The 21,039-nt window shown below is 41.5% G+C and overlaps 1 protein-coding gene across 7 annotated transcripts in view; it reads left to right on the forward strand.

Annotated features, from left to right (window-relative positions):
• The first annotated feature begins 5,045 nt into the window (after positions 1–5,045).
• The window catches only part of RHOT1 (ras homolog family member T1), a 62,513-nt gene continuing 46,519 nt past the window's right edge, over positions 5,046–21,039 (forward strand). For 6 of the 7 annotated variants that reach the window (XM_057714993.1, XM_057714997.1, XM_057714996.1 and 3 more), the window contains exon 1: positions 5,046–5,242. In XM_057714993.1, the coding sequence (XP_057570976.1) occupies positions 5,167–5,242 (76 nt within the window). In that variant the 5' untranslated portion in view covers positions 5,046–5,166. Of the gene's footprint in view, positions 5,243–11,577; positions 11,884–21,039 lie in introns of those variants that run through there. The other variant, XM_057714995.1, reaches the window with a different exon arrangement.

Here is a 21,039-nt window from a genome sequence, read left to right on the forward strand (position 1 = left end):
GCGCTCTAGAGCCCGAAAGCCACAACTACTGAAGCCCTCGTGCCCAGAGCCCCTGCTCCGCAGGAAAAGAAGCCACCGCAACAAGAAGCCAGCACCGCAAGGAAGAGTAGCCCTCACCCCTGCTCCCCACAACTAGAGAAAGCCCGTGTGCAGCAATGAAGACCCAACGCAGCCAAAAATTAAAATAAATAAAATAAACTGGGCATGTGGGATCTTCCCGGACCAGGGATTGAACCCATGTCCCCTGCACTGGCAAGCTAATTCTTAACCACTGAACCACCAGGGAAACACTCCACTTTCTACTATTGTGTAATGATGCTATAAATAGGATATGTATGTGCATATATGTATTTCTTCTTTTGAATTATTTTCTTGGAACATATTTAATTGTGGTGATCTCTTTGCATGGATAAACAAATTATAAATTTACTATTCTATGGAATTTTTTGTTTTGTGGAAAAGGCCTGTGGCCTAAAATATTTTGGGAATGTCTTGTTGATATAGATAATAAGTCAGCAAAAGTTTTAATGTCTCTGCAGTGATTAAAAATTGTTAAATGCTTTTTTGTTGCTCAGAGTTTACAATTTGGGTGGGCAGGCTAATCAATTTGCCCTTGGAAAGATAACACAAATCAGCAAATGAATTCCAAATTTAAAAATGCAGCTGTTAAGGATGATATATGGGCATGTACTATATGTTAAGTAATGTGATAAATGCTTTATTGCGTTATTTTATTTAATTTTCAAAGAGCTGTATGAGCTAACTCCATTTTGCTGATGGGGTTTATGTTTTTCAGAGAGGGTATGTAACTTGTCCAGTGTTGCACAGCTAGCAAAGTATTGGAGCTGAAGTGTAGACTCCAGAGCCCATGCTCTTAACCATGACATAAGAGTATTCAGGCCACTTGGGGGCAAGAAGGTCTGAGAGGCTTCTCAATATCAATTATCTCTTAATTGAGGGCATTTGTTTTACAATATGTATCTGAAAGGAGCTTGAGAAAATTAAAAAGAAAACTGGATGCAACCTCATCAACAGATGAGGCTTTTGTCTGGAAAAATGTGCTTTCAGTACGGTTAGTTGTAATCAAATGCCTTTTAAAAGTAATTGTGCTGAGTGATATATCTTCCGGCCAAATCAAGCAAACAGAATCCATGTTCTCTTGAGATTAATCCATGTGATTATGCAGAGGACATGGATGTTTGACCAATGAGCCAAGAACATTCAAAGGCAAGATAAAAGATTTACTCTGTATCAAAGCATTGGACTTTTCTGCTTCACCAGATCAGTCTTGGCAGGAAAAGAAGGAAGTCTTCCTGGAAGGAATGGGAGACAAGAGTGAAGATGGATGCCACTTTGGGTTTAATTTGAGAGACCGAAGATATATGGGTCTGAAGAATGGGACCAATGCCAACCCATCTTATTTGGCCTCCTGCCCAGGACTGTGTCTAACTCACCAATCAGAGATCCGCCTCTTCTTCCATCCCATGTCAGTCATTTAACACACACTGTATCTTCTACCCAGCAGGCCTGTCCACTAGCCCTGGGGTGTTCCATTGTCCTGAGACTCAGAGAGAGGTTGTGTTGCAAGTTCCTTCTTTGATAGGCATGAAAGATGGATCCTCTGATCTCCTGGCAAAAGTATTTTGTTCAGACCTCCCAGTGTCCCCTTCACAGCTGAGGAGCCATGAAGTTTGTCTTGTGAAGGCAGAGCTCCTTCCCAGCATTCTAGAGGAAAATTCCATCAATGCCTTCTAGATACCAATCTGTTCTCTTGGCTTTATCCAATCTACTTAATATACAGTCATCAATCTGTAATATCCCAACAGTAAATTCTGCTGCCAACAACTCCATTCTCTGGCTTCTGTTCTGCTGCAATGTGTGTCATCGTGTGGCTCTATCCTCAAGCTCAGAGAGGTGTATAGAAGTCACTTCTCTCACAATTTATTTTATTTATCCAATGTTTGTATATTACAGACCATGTACCAGGCATTATTTGAAGCATTTTCCTATTATATTAACTCATTTAATCTTCATAACAATCCCACAAGGTGCTATTCCCCTTTGGCAAGTGAAGCTTAGAGAAGTTAAGCAATTTGCCTGATGATACATAACTAGCAATTGGTAAAGCTGAGGTTCAGACTTAGGCAGGCAGACTCCAGAGTCCCTGCTTTTATTTTATGTTATTTATTTAGGCTGTGCCGGGTCTTAGTAGCACCACGTGGGCTCCTTAGTTGTAGCATGTGAACTCTTAGTTGCAGCATGCATGTGGGATCTAGTTCCCTGACCAGGGATCGAACCCGGGCCCCCTGCACTGGGACCGCGGAGTCTTACTCACTGGACCACCAGGGAAGTCCCCAGAGTCCCTGCTTTCAATCACTGAGCTATGCTGTCTCCAAGAGAACTTCAGAGTGACCCCTGATAGATGTTTGTTAACATAAGAGAAGGCATAAAGCTCAAGGCAAGGCAGGAGGCCAGAGCTTCGGATGTAAAGCTGATTGGGAGATGGGAAGTGGCTATAAAAAGAAACTTACATTGCCTGAAAGGCACACTCTGGCTGTTCGGGCTCCCCCCTCCCACATTAGTGAGTGTTGGTCTTCTTTTGTACCAAACCGTTAGTGGTTGCCAGCTGTAAGTGCTTGCAGCCCTTGAGTCTGGATTTTTAAGTAAGTTTTTTCTACAAAAAAGTTTGAAGTATTATCTCGGCAATGTTCCCCCCAAATAAACTCTTCTTCCTAGCCCCCCGCCTTCCAGACATTCCCCCTGCCAAAGCCCTTACCCAGTACGCGTGCGCAGCATCACGAAGGCCGTGTCTCTTCTCATGCTCCTGAAGTCCACAGAATTAACACCGTCATCCGCTGGCGATGCTGATGCAGGGCTCCCAGGGTCAAGATTCCCTACAAAGTCTTGCCCGGAGGGAGCTGTGCCCTGAAGAACTTGTTCCTCTGTAAGGGGTCTTTGTCCTTTGTGATCCGATGTTTGTGCAATTTACTTTTTAAAGAAAAAGTTTTTTGACATACATTATTTTATGGGATCCTCCAGACTACTCTGTGAGACAGAGGGCTGGGAAGAGGTAATCGTGTTTGTTTGGTAGAGAGGAAACTGAGATACAAAGAGGTGATGTGATTTGCCTAGTGTCACATGCTCAGGATGGCAGCGCCAGGGCTCAGTCTCACCTGTCCTGCCTTTGGCAAGTTACGGTAACTCTCTGGACCTTGTTTGTCTTACCCTATAGAGTAATGGGATTAGAATAGGAACGGTCCTTCTAACTCAGTTTGTAATACTACAATTCTGAGGAAACTTTCCTCTAAAATATCAGGCCATCAAACCTCCTGAAGTTCATCTTATTTGCCTCCATCCTGGAATATGACTTCATTATCTCCCGGTGAGCAGGGAGTATGTCTTTCCTGTCTTTCTCCTTATATCACAGAGACAGCGTTTTTTGGAAGGGCTTCCACCCCTATCCTCCTTACGGTTATCATATAACTAAGATGCTGAAATATTGTTGTAAACATTGCAATGAATTTGCCTCAAAACCTGCGGATTTCAACTTTTCAGTGAGCTCTATGACAGTAATGACAGCTGAGATCAGTAGAGCAAGTACTGTGAGTCTGACAAATGCTTGACCCGTATTATCTTATTTATTCTTCACAACCACCTGAGGAGGTAGGTATTATTATCATTATTGCCATGTTACAGAAGAAGGGGCAAGCTTGGAGAAGTAAAAAAACTTACTCAGGGGACTTCCCTGGTGGCACAGTGGTTAAGAATCCGCCTGCCAATGCAGGGGACATGGGTTCCAGCCCTGGTCTGGGAAGATCCCACATGCCTCAGAGCAACTAAGCCCGTGTGCCACAACTACTGATCCTGCACTCTAGAGCCCCAGAACCACAACTACTGAAGCCCTTACACCTAGAGCCCGTGCTCTGCAACAAAAGACGCCACAATAAGCCAGCGCACTGCAACGAAGAGTAGCCCGCCCCCCCCCGCCCCCCCACAACTAGAGTAAGCCGGCGTGCAGCAACGAAGACCCAACACAGCCAATAAATAAATAAATTTATTTATTAAAAAAAAAAGTCCACTTTGGAATGCTTAAGGTAGAAAAAAAGACACATTATGCACAGATAGTGTTTCCTCCTTTATTCTCTCTCGGAAGATCTATCCATCTATCTCCCACTGTCTGCCAAGCACTGTCCAAACATATAAACATATAGAGAGAGATATAGTAACAAATTCCTCCGGATGGAGAGAGTCAGGAGGAAATTAAGGCAATGTTAGAAAACTTAGTACGAGTTTATTTATTTATTCTGTGTGTGTGTGTGTCTTCATTGCCTTACCGTACGAGTTTAGTATTCAGTGCCACCTATGTGTCCAACACTGCGCTGGGCAAACTTGTGTAAAGAGAAGCATCTGAACACCCTTCCTAAAGTAAATCACATAGAGATAGAGGAAAATCACTTAGTTTGGTTACAAAGCAATGCATCTACACGGATAGTGTAGAAATTAATCTCATTATTTAGATCGTATTTTATAAGCATCACAGATAAAAAGCAGCTAGGGCGGTGGGCTTTGGGTAGCGGAAAGGACTCCATCCTGGGAGGTGGTCATCCTTTACTCAGTCAAGCCCTTTCTGAGGGCTTTGTCCAATAACGTGGGGAATACTGCTGAACACCAGGTGGAGAGATCGCTGCCCTCCTGGAGCTTATACTCAGTCTGGTGAGACTATTCCCGCCCTGAGTCACACTGCCAAGTTCTAGCTATATGACCTTGGACGAGGAATTTCTCCTGCCCCTATTCCGTAAAAGAAATGGGGTCGAACTCGCGACCTTGCCATTCACATTCCCGGCCCAAAGCGTATCCATCCTTGGCCGCTGTTCCGGGATGAAGGTGGGCGATGCTTTGCTGCGAGCCTGACTGCGGGGGCGCCGCTCGGAGACGGAGAGCGTTCGCGTTCCGAAAGCGCTTGTCCCTCGCGGCGCCCCGTCGGCCCCGCCGCCGCCGCCCGCGGAGCCGGAGGAGGCGGAGCTGGCGCTGTCCCGGCTCTTGAGCGGGGAAGCTGCTGAGGAGGCGGCGCGGCGGGCCCGGGCGGCTGAGGCGCGGGCGGGGCGGCGGGGGAGGCTGGCAGGCGGCGCCGCGGGCTGGGCGCTCCCGGCGAGAGGAGTCCGCCCCATGCGTGCGGGCCGAGGCCGGCCCCTGCGAGCCGCCGACATGAAGAAAGACGTGCGGATCCTGCTGGTGGGAGAACGTGAGTCCGCGCGCCGGGGGGCTGGCCGCGGCCGCCGTAGCCCCTGCCCACCCGCTGCTCTCCCTCCGCGCCCCCAGGCCTCCCGAGCCCCTCCGCTCTTCCTTTCCGGCTGCCCGCCGGCGGCCCTCCACCTCTCACCTCCCCTGGGCCCTCCTGAGCCCTCCCTCCCCTGTCCCCCCCCAAGCCGTGCCTGCTTCAGCCTCTGACCGCCCGGCCTCATCCCTCCGAAGGTCCTCTCCTTTTTCTCTTGGAATCCTGCCCTCCCGGGCCTCCGCCTCTCAGACCCTCTCGTCTTCCGTGGAGATTCCCTTGCCCCTGCCAGGCAGGTGCTGGCACAGGCAGCCCGGCAATTGGGACGGCGTGAACCGGCTCCCGGGGAAGCTAGGGGGAGGGGTGCGGAACGGTTCGACTCGTGGGCAAGGTCAGGTGTCTGCGTGTTTTTGCGCTCGCGGTCGCCCCTCGCTCTAGGCAGTGACTGTAAGGCAGGGAGCTAATTTTAAGCGATCTTTGCTCTTTGCATTGGAATAACTCCTGGGACACTCGGGATTTCCTCAAAAATTTACTCTCCATTTCAAGTTACACAAGTGCTCAATGAATGGATACTTATCTGGGGAGGATTCTTCCGTGGAGAGAATTACTGTTACCCTAAAGGCTAGTTTCCCCCATCTTTTAAAACATTATTTATTCCGTAACTATTTGGGAATGAATTTAAAAATAACGGGCATACGTGAGACCCAAATAGACACACATACGTGTGAGACAGCTCCCCCCACCCCCCCTCACCCCATTTCTTAGATTTCACTTTTTGAAGATGTAATAAAGGAGACCTATCTTCTGTTCACTGACTTGGGGACAGAACAGCAAGGACTTCTTGATATCATTGTGCAAGTTACATGACTCAATCGGGTAGGACTAAAATAAGACGAAAGTGGGCTGGGGAGGACTGGGTTGTTTGTTTTAAAAAGTACCGTTAGTTGATACTCTGCCGTTAGCAATTTGAAGCTTTCTGTTCTAAACCCCGGTTCCATTCTACAGTAGCCCCTCCAGGGCACTGTGATGCACTCCCAAGGAAGAAAGCGAACACATTTTTACCCTCTTCTGTAGTGTTCTTTGCTATTCATTGAAATCTCTGTTTACCTGCTAGTGTAGAAATCTTCCTTTAGAATCAGAATTTAGAAGTAAGCTTAGCCAGACACAGTTTACTTTTTGGATTGCAGTTGTGAATTTTAGCTTCGATTTATAACTGCACGTGTGTGTTAATCTGTGTTTTGCATGGACTTCCTTGACAAAGTGCAGGAAGATGATTCATGTTGATGCATTTGGAGCAAGGTAGGGAAAGTGAGTAGACCACCCGCTTAAAAAACTGATGCATGAAAAAAATTTAAGGCAAAAATTATTTGTTTTTGTTTTTTTAAAATTTGATTTGATGATTATTAATTTTTGGCTGCATTGGGTCTTCGTTTCTGTGCACAGGCTTTCTCTAGTTGCTGCAAGTGGGGGCTACTCTTTGTTGAGGTGCATGGGCTTCTCATTGCAGGGGCTTCTCTTGTGGAGCACGGGCTCTAGGCGCGCGGGCTTCAGTAGTTGTGGCATATGGGCTCAGTAGTTGTGGTGCGTGGGCTTAGTTGCTCCGTGGCGTGTGGAATCTTCCCGGACCAGGGCTTGAACCTGTGTCCCCTGCATGGGCAGGCAGATTCTTAACCACTGCACCACCAGGGAGATCCTTTGGTTTTAGTTTTTAATATAGGAAGCAGTTATATATAATCATTAGTCTGTAAAACATCTTAATTGAAATGGTATACATATGTAAGATACATTGTTAGCCTTAGGACATTTAAGTTAAAAGGTTAACAGTATTACTTATTTTGAAATACCATGACTTAAAACTTGTTAAAAAAATCACAAGCCATATTCTGATGAAATGAAAGCAAATAACAGAATTGATAAAAGTGTATTTGTGAGAGTTTTTGGATAGGGAGAAACTTAACAAAAGTGAAAGCCTTGAGGAAGGCTTTTTGAGGAAGACATTTTTCTTAAAGAGTATGGTAGCAAAAACTTTAGGCCAGCTACCATATATACATGATTTTTTTCACATTTAAAAATATTAGAAAGAGTTATACTTATTCAAAATATATAATTTTAATTAGTTATATTAAAATCTTTTATGGGGGGAATGATTAAAGCATTACTTTTTGAGATTTAATGTAAATATCAGACAGCTACTTAGCCTAGCTGTAGTGCTTTAAATGCTTAGGTATAAACAATAAGTATGACCAGGACTATTTTAATACTGGTCTGATACACAGATTTGTCAGGAAAACCACTTTTTAAGGAAAAAGTGGTAGTAATTCAGTTGTAGTTTTAAGATGGTTAACTAAGGGAAATGGGAGAAGAAAAGAAAAAGGAGCATCGTCTCTGGTGGTGTTGTGAAGCCTGTTTTTTCTCTATCACTCAGTACATTTTATTACTCTTAGTGTCGGTCCCTGAACCACCCAGCAGCAGCTTCATTCACTCAGGCTCCCAAATAGTTGTGAGTGATTTCAACACTCTGTTGGCTTAACCTATACTGTACTCTGGAGGCGAAATGGATCTTTTCTTGACCCATCCAGAATTCGGATTCTGAGCCTATCAGGCTTTAATGCTAACTAGTTGCTTAATGTCTATTGACTACTTAGATTAGAAAAGTTAGGCTATCTGTAAATCTTAAGGTGTTTGTTTGCAGAGAAAGCCAAAGCATTTTAAGTATCTTCTTTACCTTATCTTAATTTTTGAACGTATTAAATACTGTTTAGGCCAAATTAAAAGTCAATTACCATTCTTTAAACAAAACAAAAATTTAAAAATCTTTAAAAATGCAACCACATGAAACTTAGTTCTTCAAGTTACAACTTTTCATGGTCAATTTCATTGGCCAGAATTTGCATTTAACTAAATTTGCATGGGTATGCTTAACAAATGTTATGAGGAATGAGCCTTATTAACCTTTTATCTAAATCATGTAGCTACATTAAACGTACGCAAGATAGTTTTAGTGAAGTCCTGTTTTTAAGTTAAATTGAGATATATTTGTCTTCTGGTCAAATTAATTAAGAAAGTGGAACTGTTACATTCTTTTTAAATGAGTCCAGTAGCTCTTACCCCTTTTGTCTAACTGCTTAGTTTACTGTCGAAACCTCTGCCAAACTAGCTCACGGTTTGGTTGGCTCTGGACTAGGCTTTTGTAATACCTCCTTAACTGGTGTCCCAGGTTCTAATTTCGTCTGTTTGCCATGTAGCAGACAGAGTCATCTTTAAAAAATATCTCAGATCCTGTTACCCATTTTTTAAATTCTCTGATGATTTCTACTTTCACTTAAAATAAAGACCATTAAACTTTTTTTTTTAACCTTTGGCTGCGCCTGTGAGGCAAGCAGGATCTTAGTTTCCCAAACAGGGATCCATTGAACCCACGCCCCCTGCAGTGGAAGCACGGAATCTTAACCCCTGGACGGCCAGGGAAGTCCCAAGGCCATTAAACTTTTTAATATAGGTCTGTAAAGTCCTTCACAATCTGGCCCTTGCTTTGCTCTTGTAATGCTCGCTCCTTTACTTTGCTTTCTCTGCAAGAAGGCCCGACCCAGGCATTATGCCTACTCCCCTGCATAATTATTCACTTTTTGTTGTTGTTGTTACTTGGGCTAGAAGGTAAGCTTTGTGAGGACGGGATTTGTCTTCTTTTTTGCCATTTCCCCAGGGCCTAGAATAGGCCTGGCACAAAGTAAGCACTCAAATAGTTATTGAAAGAATGAAAGAGTTCAAGCTAGTTTAGTTTATTTAGACTTTCCTTGTTTTCCACACCACTCCTCTTAGTCATAAAAAAGTGATCATTCTCTTTTCTTAAAATCCCATCTGATGTAGTTATTGTTAGGATTTGAAGGGGCAGCATTCAACCAGTCTCTTGTTCCATGTTCTTAGCTTTATTTTGTGGGGCAGATTCCTGTGTTCTGGCAGTGAAGTAGACCCGTGACTTATAATGGCAATGCCCTGTCTAGTTCATGTCTTGGCTGCCAGGAATTATAGTCCTTGCCAAAAGAGGTCAGCTTCTCCTTGAACCACCAGAGGCCATCTTAGAGGTTTAAAGGAGTTAGAGAAAGATTCTTTAGATGTGAGTCAAAGAGACTTCAGGAATAAGCTAGCATTTATTTTAGAGAAAAACTTTCTATGATCTTTTTAAAACTGTATTACTCTCCATTCTGGTCTTTGTTAGGATGATATTTGAAGATTAAACTGCTCCAGTTTCAGTTATACTGTGTCTTGGTGATAGATACTCAATGCAGTATGGTACCTACTATCACCTGGGTGATAGTACCTGGGTGATTGGCCATAGAAAGTCTGCATAGTCTATTCTGTTCATGGAGTCTCTCCTACATCATCCTTGCATATGTACTGAGACCTGTCCTCTGCTGTCTTTTCTGCTCCTCTGGCACCATTTGGGCACTAGTGTTGATATCATTTGAAGGAGAGGGATAGACCTTGTCCTTAGCATTTGTCCTTCTGCAGCCCACATCGTCTGCATATGGTCGGTGAAATTATCCTTTGGAACAGTACTTAGCTATTTCCCCAAATGCTAAAGTTTTCCAGTTAAAAATAAAACTTCATAGTCACTCTCCTCCTCCCTGTGTATTCTAATTACAATAACTTAGGAAGAGCCAACAAGGCTTCTTAATAAAGAAGCAGATGAAAATGAGGAGTAGGTCCCTTTGCTACTTGAAGTGTGGAGTGTTATCAAGAAAAATAGCCGATATGGCTGGTAGGGTGGTAATTGGAACCAGAGAATGTTATTTCCGCTTCATGAATATTAAGAATTTGCTGTCATTTAGAACTAGATGTTCAAAAGATGTGATGAAAAGACAAATTTTTAGCCTGGATAAATCCAGATAACTTGTTCTGTAGTGATGAATTATGCTTCCCATGGATGACCTACTTAGACGCATAGCGTTTCAGATAGAACTGTAGCATGTTGTGTTGAACTGGATCACAGGGCCTTCTGTCCTTGGGGATAATTGTGGCCATGCTTTTAATTTTTATAGATCACTAAAATTTTTCAGGCAAAATAGAGAAAATAGAGACCATCAGATGGCTGGCTAACAAAGGATAATTTTTTTTGTCCTCCATAGTAATATTTACATTAAATATTTATATTTTATATAGTTATTAAATTTAATTATAATGTTATAAAATTGTAGTATATAAAATATACTTTATATTATATTTATATTAAATATAAAATTTAATTGATACAATAATTAGAGAAGAGTTTGGGATATTGTTCCTTTATGGCAATAGTTTTTATTTTCTGGAGTAGTGAAAAATATGTCGTGCTTATACTCATCTGCCATTGTTATAAGGGATTTTTTTCTTTTTTTTGACCATGCAGCACGGGTTGTGGGATCTTAGTTCCCTGTCCAGGTATCAAACCCGGGCCCCTCAGTAGTGAAAGCGTGGGATCCTAACCACTGGACCGCCAGGGAATTCCCATAAGGAACCTTTTTGATTATAGGCTTATTTAAATAGTTTTAAAATTTTAATGTTCTAAAATTTTTTCCTTATCTTTAAGGTATTCATTTATTTCTCAATTAAAATTGTCTTGAAAGTGGCTTATTTTAACTTTAATTTTAAACCTTCTGCTTCATTATTTCTTTGATAGTCTCACTCAAGGTTAGGTGGGTAGACCTTAAGAGAAGCAAAAAAGCCCTAGTTTAGATTCACCAAAACATTTTGAAACTAAATCACATCTGTATAATCCATTATTAGTTAAAGCAGCTATCATCTCACTGCTCTTCCAAAAGGAAACCCAAAATGACACTAATAAAACCTGCTCATTCATTTTCTCCCAAATTCACTGTAATCTCTCTCTTGCTCTAATTTTGAACTTGTTTTAAGAAAGGAAATCACTCTTGGATTTTTATGTGAAAGAGATTCATGTTCTTTGATTTTGTAAAAGGCCTTTTATTGTATAATTGCTTCAGAAACTAGATGGGATTGTTTTATTGTAGTGAGTGCTAAATTGCCTCAAATTCTTTAACAATTGAGGCAGGATATGAATAAGTAGAAATGTCACACTTTGAAAGGTACTACTGATACAAATAAATTAATTATCCCCACTCTTTGGTACTGCTGTCTTGTAAGTCTGTACGATCAAGCATAGGTAAAGCTCTTTAGTTGTTGCAGTCTTTGCCACCTCTCCTCCAAGCCATTTCCTTTCCTGTCTCTGAGGCTTGCCCTGTTGGAATGGACGTGGTGGCAAGTCTGCTTTGGCAGGAGTTGCTGCAGGTAGCCAGAACTGCCCTGAGGAGCTGAGAAGAAATCTGAATTTCCTCAGAATGTTGGTCTTTCTCTTCTGAAGATATCGCTGGGGATACATGGGGTCCATGGGAAAAGAAGAAAGGGGCTATGACCAAGAAAAGGATTATTGTAATGAGTTTTAAGAAGAGAGATGACGGGGGACTTCCCTGGTGGTCTAGTGGGTAAGACTCTGCACTCCCAACACAGGGGGCCCGGGTTCGATCCCTGGTCATGGAACTAGATCCCGCATGCCACAAGGAAGACCCAGCACAGCCAAATAAAGAAAGAAATATTAAAAAAGAAGAAGAAGAAGAGCGGTGAGGAAGAATGGATGCATTTTAAAGGTTATGATGAGGGGGGAACTTTAAAAGGTAACACGGAACACCTGTTGAAGACCTGCGTTTTGCTAGGGGATCCTGAGTGATGGTGATTAAGGAGAAACAAATCCTTAGCTGTCCTGGAAACTGATAGGCTTTTTGATATTGTTGATTGAGTTAATTTTGAACATTTTGTTTAACATTCTGAGTTAAGAATTCAAAGGTAGATTTCTTCTGAAACTGGTGAGGGCCTTAGGGTGGTAGGATACAAATAAAATTTTTAAAAAGGTAATTCTAAAAAGGGGATTATCAGGTATCAGAATAAGAATCAGGGTATTAAGGTAGGCAGATTTCTCACGGACCAACAGTGGGACTTGTTTTAGTTACCAAGCAGCATCTGAGTTATTGAGTATCTGATTCATTTTTTCCCATTCCTAACATAGTAGATCAGGGATAACGTAGACATGTACAGTTGACCTTTGAACAACACTGGTTGGAACTTTACAGGTCCACTTATCTGCTGATCTTTTTCGATAGTAAATACTACAGCACTACACAGTCCGCAGTTGGTTGAATCCAGGGATGAGGATACAGAAGAATTGCTGATACAGAAGGCCGACTATAAGTAATACTAGGATTTTCAACTTTGCATGTGTCAGCACCCCTAACCCCTGCATTGTTCGGGGGTCAGCTGTATAAGATACCCAGGAGAGTTCTTCAGAAATGGAAAAGTTTCTGGGAACATCTGTGCTGGTGGTAGTTGTGGGAGTTTGGAGGTAACCAGGGAAAAAGCATACATCTCTCCTAGAGCCAGAAAGGCCCAGAAGTTCAAAGGCACAGGTATTGTACTGGCATTGGATCTTCTAAAAGGTTTGTTGTTTTAAGTATCTGGAATAAGAGGACGGTGGCTTGGCCCATTTTAAGATAACTACAGTTGACCTTTGAACAATGCAGGGGTTAGGGGTACTGACCCTCTGTGCAGTTGAAAATCTGTGTATAACTTATAGCCAGCCCTCTGTTTACGGTGTTCCTCTGTATCAGTGATTCCACGTTGCAGACCTGCAGACTGTGTAGTATTTGCTATTGAAAAAAAAAAAAATGTGTCAAAGTGGAACTGTGTGAGGGTCAGCTGTATTTTACCTCCATTGTGAGTAATCATGTGGAATTAGGACGAACTGCTATGAATGTTGAGATGAATACTAACTTGAGCTAGCTGAAGATTTGGAGTTGCTGGAACCCTAAACAAGGCCATGATGAAAGGAGTCATTTAAGGAAAAAAGTTATAAAATGCCGAATATAAATCGTCAAGTACTAGAAATTCTTGGACCCCATATTGGCTTCATGAGTCCCACTTTGTTCTTATAGATAGATGAATTTCTCTGCCAAATCACTTTTCCATTCACAGTTACAACAATTACCAAATACAATTTGGGGATCTGTCTGCCATTTCTAGGGTACTACAGGGTAAGTTATCTAATGTAACGTGCATTTTTTTTTCTTTTACAGGCCTGTTTTCTAGGTGTGCTACATGATAGTTTAGATAGTTTAGATTGATCATACAGTATAAGCATTAATAGCATCTAGTCCTTTTTTTTTCTTTTTTTTTTACCCAATGGGAAAATTGAGGCCCAGAGAGAGTCAGTGACAACTCAGGGTCATGCTGTTAATGACAAAGCTAGTCCCAAAATACAAAATTTCTGGCCTGTTCAGTGCTCACTTCACTCCTTTAATTCAAACTCCTCCTCATCATCATCACAACTATCATTTTGTGTATTTTTGTGTATTTAATTGTGTGCCAGGTATTGTCTCAAGCATTATACATCTGTTATCTTAATCCTCTTACCACTTCTATAAAGCTGTTCAGCACTGTATTTTATAGATGAACAAACTGAGGCTTCATGACTTGCCTGAGGTAACACAGCTAATAAATGCTGGAACTAAGATTTCAGTCGAATTCTGTTTGATTGTAAAGCCTGTATTTTGGGGGGGGAGGGGTGAAGTATTTATATAAAAGGTATAAAGAATAATATAACAAATACCAATCACCCAGATTAATAAGTAAAAGATTACCAATCAGTTGAAGCCCCCCTCCTCAGTGCATTTCCTCTCTTTCCCGCAAAGGTAACCAACCACTTTACTGAATTTCAGATATGTGCTCTTAGCCACTAAGCTCAGATTGCTAAGTGCAATTGCTAGGAGCTTACGCATTCAACAGTGAACAAGAAAGACGTGTTCCCTGCCCTTGTGGAGTTTCCTGTGGGTGATAGTGAAATAGTTGTTTCTTAGTCTTTCTGATGGTACTCAGTAGCTGATAGGAAATGTCAAGTTTTTGTCAAGGAGGTCTAGGAAGTCCTTCAGAAGACCACTGGTGATATGCTGGAAGGTTGCCTAGGTGTGTATACTGATTATTTTTTTTCCTTCTAGAGAGCTTCTTTTATAAGAAGCTTCTTTTTGATTTCCTGCTATATTTAGAGAGACTTCTGGGAGGAGAAAATATTCCCCCGTCTTCCTGCCCTTCCCTATCTCTCCTTCCCTTTTTTAAATAGAGTGACTGAACATAGCACTTGATCCATACCTCTTTTATGGCAATTTTATCTGTTTCATGCATTTCCCCACAGAGTATCTAAGACTAAACTTCCTTAGAAGACGATTAGGTAAATACTTATCAAATGAACTGAGTAGAAGTCTGCACAAGAAAGATGGGCTATTAGATAACACTCTGTGTGTTCTTCCAATGCTTTTCCTGGTTTGGTCCAGGCAGGGGGCAGCTATGTCTGAGTGGAACTTGTACTCTTTGATAGAATGTCTGTTACAGTGTTTCTCAGTTTTTTGAGCCATCATTTCTTTTTATAAATACAAAACTATCATGCTGTCTGCCTTCTGACAATTTTCTGAAGCAAACTGGGTGTCCTACAATTGAATTCAATTTTAACACTAACTACCCTGGATTAGCATCAGATCCCACAAATTAAAGAGCAAGGTCCCCAACAAGATTACCATTACTTTTTAGATACCAGCTGCAAGTGGGATCCCCAGACTATGTACACTTCTTCCTGGCTGACCACACATTAGGGGCCTCCTACAGCCCCTTAGGTTGTAATTCACTAGAATGACTCACGGAACTTAGGAAAGTGCTATATATACTTCACGATTACACAGATCAACAGCCAGATGAAGAGTTACCTAGGGGAAGGTCTGGAAGGGTCCTGAGCTCAGGAGCTTCTGTTCCTGTAGAACAGAAGCACCACCTTTGTGGTACATTGATAATGTTCACCAACCAGGAAGATCCCTTGAGCTTTTTTTTTTTTTTAATTAATTTATTTATTTTATTGGCTGTGTTGGGTCTTCGTTGCTGCACATGAGCTTTCTCTGGTTGTGGCGAGAGGGAGCTACTCTTCGTTGTGGTGCGCGGGCTTCTTATTGCAGTGGCCTCTTGTAGAGCATGGGCTTTAGGCGCATGGGCTTCAGTAGTTGTGGCACATGGGCTCAATAGTTGTGGTTCACGGGCTCTAGAGCGCAGGCTCAACAGTTGTGGCGCACAGGCTTTGTTGCTCTGTGGCATGTGGTATCTTCCTGGGGCAGGGATCGAACCCATGTCCCCTGCATTAGCAGGTGGATTCTCACCCACTGCGCCACCCAGGAAGTCCTCCCTTGAGCTTTGATGTCCAGACTGTTAGTATGGAGCTTCATTAGGTCGGCACCATTGATTAAATCATTGGTGTGTGATTGAACTCAATCTCTAGCACCCCACCCCCACTTCCCCAGAGGTTTTAGGGTGGGGCTGAAAGTTCCAACCCGCTCATCATATGGTTTGTTTGTTTGTTTTTCTGATAACTATCCCCTATTCTGAACCTGTCTAGGCCCTCCCCTCCCCCTAATGAGTCACCTCATTAGGATAAACCGAAGTATGCTTAAAAGAGACTATAACGAAGGGCACTCCTTTCACTTAGGAAATTCCAGGGGATTTTGAAGCTGTGCCAGGAACTGGACATGAAGACCAGATGTATTCTTTATTGTATCACACCCTCCTTTAATATTTGTAATTTCAACATTTGTTATTTTTTTTTCTAAAAACAAGTTGAGCAAAGTAATTTTAGAATTTTTTTGATTGCCTCATCAGTTACCTACTGTTCACAGCTCTTCAGTTGCTCTTAAGAAAAGTTTTGCTTTTTTTTTAAATATATTTATTTTATTTATTCGCTGCGTTGGGTCTTCATTGCTGTACACGGGCTTTCTCTAGTTGATGTGAGCAGGGGCTACTCTTCGTTGTGGTGCACAGGGTTCTCATTGTAGTGGCTTCTCTTGTTGCGGAGCACAGGCTCTAGGCACATGGGCTTCAATAGTTGCAGCACATGGGCTCAATAGTTGTGGCTCACGGGCTCTAGAGCACAGGCTCAATAGTTGTGGCACACGGGCTTTGTTGCTCCGTGGCATGTGGGAATCTTCCCATAGCAGGGCTCGAACCCCTGCCCCCTTCATTAGCAGGCGGATTCTTAACCACTGCGCCACCTAGGAAGTCCCTTAAGAAAAGTTTTGAGGGACTTCCCTGGTGGTATAGTGGTTAAGACTCCGCACTCCCAATGCACAGGACCCAGGTTTAATCCCTGGTCAGGGAACTAGGTGCCACATGCATGCCACAACTAAGAGCTCGCATGCTGCAACTAAGGAGCCCATCTGCCGCAGCTAAGACCCGGCACAACCAAATAAATAAATATTTTTAAAAAAGGAAAAAGAAAAGCTTTGAATGGGAGAGTTCCAGAAGCTCCAGGAGTTGGGACTAATTTCCCAAATCGTGGTGCTGAAGCTGTAGCAATACTATTGTGCTTGGGCAAGGTGATATCAAGTCATATAGTTCTGTCTGGTTGATGTGCTAGAGGCTCTTCTCCCTTTCATAGAAAATTAGAAAATTCTGTTCATTTCAAGTGTTTTGCAAATATCTGCTTATTATGTTAATGCAGGCTCACACTTGTTAAGTATGTATAATGTTTATATTCACAACAGTCTGATATAAGTTATATGGCATAGGAGTAGTTCAGAGGAGGAGGGGAGAGGCCGTAGTAGCCCTGGGATGTCTTTAGGGAAGAGGTAGAATTTGAGCTGTCTTTGAGAGATGGTAAATATTTGGAAAAGTAGATGGAAGAGGGGGGATGATATTTTAGGTGAAGAAAACCACGTGAGGGGGCAGGATTCATCGTGGCTTGTCTGTGCTTGTACAGAGCAGAATGGCCTTATTTGAGCAAATCATGCCTGTGGGGAATAGTGGGAAAGATGAGACAGATGAGCTGGGGTTAGATTGTGTGTGATTTTCAAAGGCCAGTAGAATAGTTTCACTTTGATGTGGTAGGTAGTTGAGAATCAGGGATGGCTTTCGATCAGGTGGGTTAGGAAATGAAAAGAATGCAAGAAAGATGGACTAGCATTTGTATTACTGATAGATTAATGAGAGGAGAGACCAGAGAAAGGGGTAGAAAGTTGGGAACTGGGAGATGTTTCTGTAAAAGTGCCATAATTAGGGGAAAGTGGGAACAGAGAGGAAGGAATGAGTATTAAAAATGTCAAAGGAAAATTTGACAGAACTTGAACGCTAAGTACAGAGAAAGGGTGAGTCAAAGATGGTTACAGTTTTTTTTTTTCTAATTTTTGCTTTTTATCCTGATGTGTAGAAAGTGTTCTTTTTGTGTGTGTGTGATTTTATTTTTTAAGCTCTTTATTGGAATATAATTGCTTTACACTCTTGTACCAGCTTTTGAGGTACACCAAAGTGAATCAGCTATGTTTATACATATATCCCCATATCCCCTCCCTCCCACGACTCCCTTCCACCCTCCCTCTCCTGGCCCTCTAAGGCATCACCCATTATCGAGTTGATCTCCCTTTGTTTTACAGCAACTTCCCACTAGCTATCTGTTTTACAGTTGGTAGTATATATATGTCTATGCTACTCTCTTACTTCATCTCAGCTTCACCTTCTCCACCTCCCCCCAACTGTGTGTCCTCCAGTCTGTTCTCTGCATCTGCATCCTTATTCTTGCCCTGTCACTGGGTTCATCAGTACCATTTTTTTTTAGATTCCGATATATGAGTTAGCATACAGTATTTGTTTTTCTCTTTCTGGCTTCCTTCACTCCGTATGACAGACTCTAGGTCTATCCACCTCATTACATATAGCTCCATTTCATTCCTTTTTATGGCTGAGTAATATTCCATTGTATATATGTGCCACATCTTCTTTATCCATTCATCTGTTGATGGGCATTTAGGTTGCTTCCATGTCCTGGCTATCGTACATAGTGCTGCAATGAACATTATGGTACATGTTTCTTTTTGGATTATGGATTTCTCTGGGTATATGCCCAGTAGTGGGATTACTGGATCATATGGTAGTTCTATTTTTAGTTTTTTAAGGAACCTCCAAACTGTTTTCCATAGTGGCTGTATCAACTTACATTTCCATCAACAGTGCAGGAGAGTTCCCTTTTCTCCACACCCTCTCCAACATTTATTGTTTCTAGATGTTTTGCTGATGGCCATTCTGACTGGTGTGAGGTGATACCTCATTGTGGCTTTGACTTGCATTTCTCTAACGATTAGTGATGTTGAGCATCTTTTCATGTGTTTGTTGGCCATCTGTATGTCTTCTTTGGAGAAATGTCTATTTAGGTCTTCCGTCCATTTGTGGATTGGGTTATTTGCTTTTTTGGTATTAAGCAGCATGAGCTGCTTGTATATTTTGGAGATGAATCCTTTGTCCGTTACTTCATTGGCGAGTATTTTCTCCCATTCTAAGGGTTGCCTTCTTGTCTTGTTTATGGTTTCTTTCGCTGTGCAAAAGTTTTTAAGTTTCATTAGGTCCCATTTGTTTATTCTTGATTTTATTTCCATTATTCTAGCGAGTGGGTCCAAAAGGATCTTGCTTTGATGTATGTCATAGAGTGTTTTGCCTATGTTTTCCTCTAGGAGTTTTATAGTGTCTGGCCTTACATGTAGGTCTTTAATCCATTTTGAGTTTATTTTTGTGTATGGTGTTAGGAAGTGTTCTAATTTCATTCCTTTACACGTAGCTGTCCAGTTTTCCCAGCACCACTTATTGAAGAGGCTGTCTTTTTTTCCATTGTATATTCTTGCCTCCTTTGTCAAAGATAAGGTGCCCATATGTGCTTGGGTTTACCTCTGGGTTCTCTATTCTGTTCCATTGATCTTCCTTTCTGTTTTTGTGCCAGTACCATACTGTCTTGATCACTGTGGCCTTGTAGTATAGATTGAAGTCAGGAAGCCTAATTCCACCAACTCCGTCTTTCCTTCTCAAGATTGCTTTGGCTGTTCGGGGTCTTTTGCATTTCCATACAAGTTGTAAGATTTCTTGTTCTAGTTCTGTGAAAAATGCCGTTGATAATTTGATAGGGATTGCATTGAATCTGTAAATTGCTTTGGGTAGGATAGTCATTTTCACAATGTTGATTCTTCCAATTCAAGAACATGGTATGTGTCTCCATCTGTTTGTATCAACTTTGATTTCTTTCATCAGTGTCTTATAGTTTTCTGCATACAGGCCTTTTGCCTTCTTAGGCAGGTTTATTCCTAGGTATTTTATTCTTTTTGTTGCAATGGTAAATGGGAGTTTCCTTAATTTCTCTTTCTGCTCTTTCGTTGTTAGTGCATAGGAATGCAAGAGATTTCTGTGCATTAATTTTGTATCCTGGTACTTTACTAAATTCATCGATTAGTGCTAGCAGTTTTCTGGTAGAATCTTTAGGGTTTTCTATGTATAATATGTCATCTGCAAAGAGTGACAAAAGAGTGTTCTTTAATGGTGAAAATCTCATAAATCCATTGGAATATAATCTCCATGAACATAAAGGAGGGAAAACCTACTGCCTTGATCCATAGTATCCCCCTTACCTGGAATAGTGCCCGGCATGTAGAAGTACTCAAGAAATACACTGACAGGATGCCAGAATGCATTTAACATGTCACACTTGAGGTAAATTTCAGTTGCCGTCTGTAAATTTAGAACATGCCAATTTTTACCACCAAAATGACTTCTTTTTTTTGTTTTTAAGAGGGAACGTTAAACCTTTATTTATTGCAAGACAGTGATGGGTCAGGCACTCCGCTAAGCATTTTCACTTATATAACATTGTTCAATTCTTACCGGAACCTTGAAGAGATGGTATTATTACCTCCCCAAAAATGACTTTTAAGATAGTACTTGTTGACCTTTTCTAGTAGCAAAAATTATACATATTTATTTATAAAAGCATACTGTGCATGCTGATATATACCTGCATAAATGTCATTTTTTGAGGAAAATGGCACAGTTTGAGCCTCCAAATAATGACAGTAATGGATGATAACCTATAGAATAATACAGGAAGCCATGAGACCAAACTCATGTGAAATAGAAGGGAAAGGTTTTCCTTACAGGAGAATGCAAAGTAATATAGGAGGATTGATAGAAATAGAAAATCACCATCTAGCAACCACTATAGCAGTACTTATTTTAGGCAAGTCGTGAATGGCTGCTAAAACTAGTAGGCAAAAGTTTGATGAGAAGCAGGAAATTTGCATAGTCTTAAAGAATCTCCTCATAAGATACTTATTAACCAGAAAGAAAAAAATTGCTGGAGAAACCTGTCAGACACTACCTCCTCCAAGTGATGACAGCTAACATCACCATAATGGGACAAATTGACATTATCTCCCTTCTGCTATGGTGGACTGAGAAGCACACAGTAACACTTCTGATGTGTTCTGCCAAAAATGCAAAACCTGAAAGTGGTCATGGGATAACATCATACAGACCCAGCTGAGAGAGATTTTATAGAATAAGTGACTTGTATTCTTCAAAAATGTTAAGGTCATAAAAGATAAAGATTGAGGATTGCTTCCAGATTAAAGGAGACTAAAGAGACGTGACAACCAAATGCAATATTTGATCCTGGACGGAAGTTAAAAAAAGATTTTTCTTTTCTATGAAGGATAATAGTGAGACAAACAGTGAGATGTGAATAAGGTTTATAGATTACATAATAGTGTTGTTTTGGTGTTCCTTTCCTGATCTTGACAATGCACTGTGGTTATGTCAGAGAATGAGCTTGTTTCTAGGAAATACATACTACGGTGCTTAAGGGTAAGGGGGCATCATGTCTGCAACTT

Source organism: Hippopotamus amphibius, chromosome 17, assembly GCF_030028045.1.
Source record: "Hippopotamus amphibius kiboko isolate mHipAmp2 chromosome 17, mHipAmp2.hap2, whole genome shotgun sequence".
In the NCBI taxonomy this organism is placed as follows: domain Eukaryota; kingdom Metazoa; phylum Chordata; class Mammalia; order Artiodactyla; family Hippopotamidae; genus Hippopotamus; species Hippopotamus amphibius.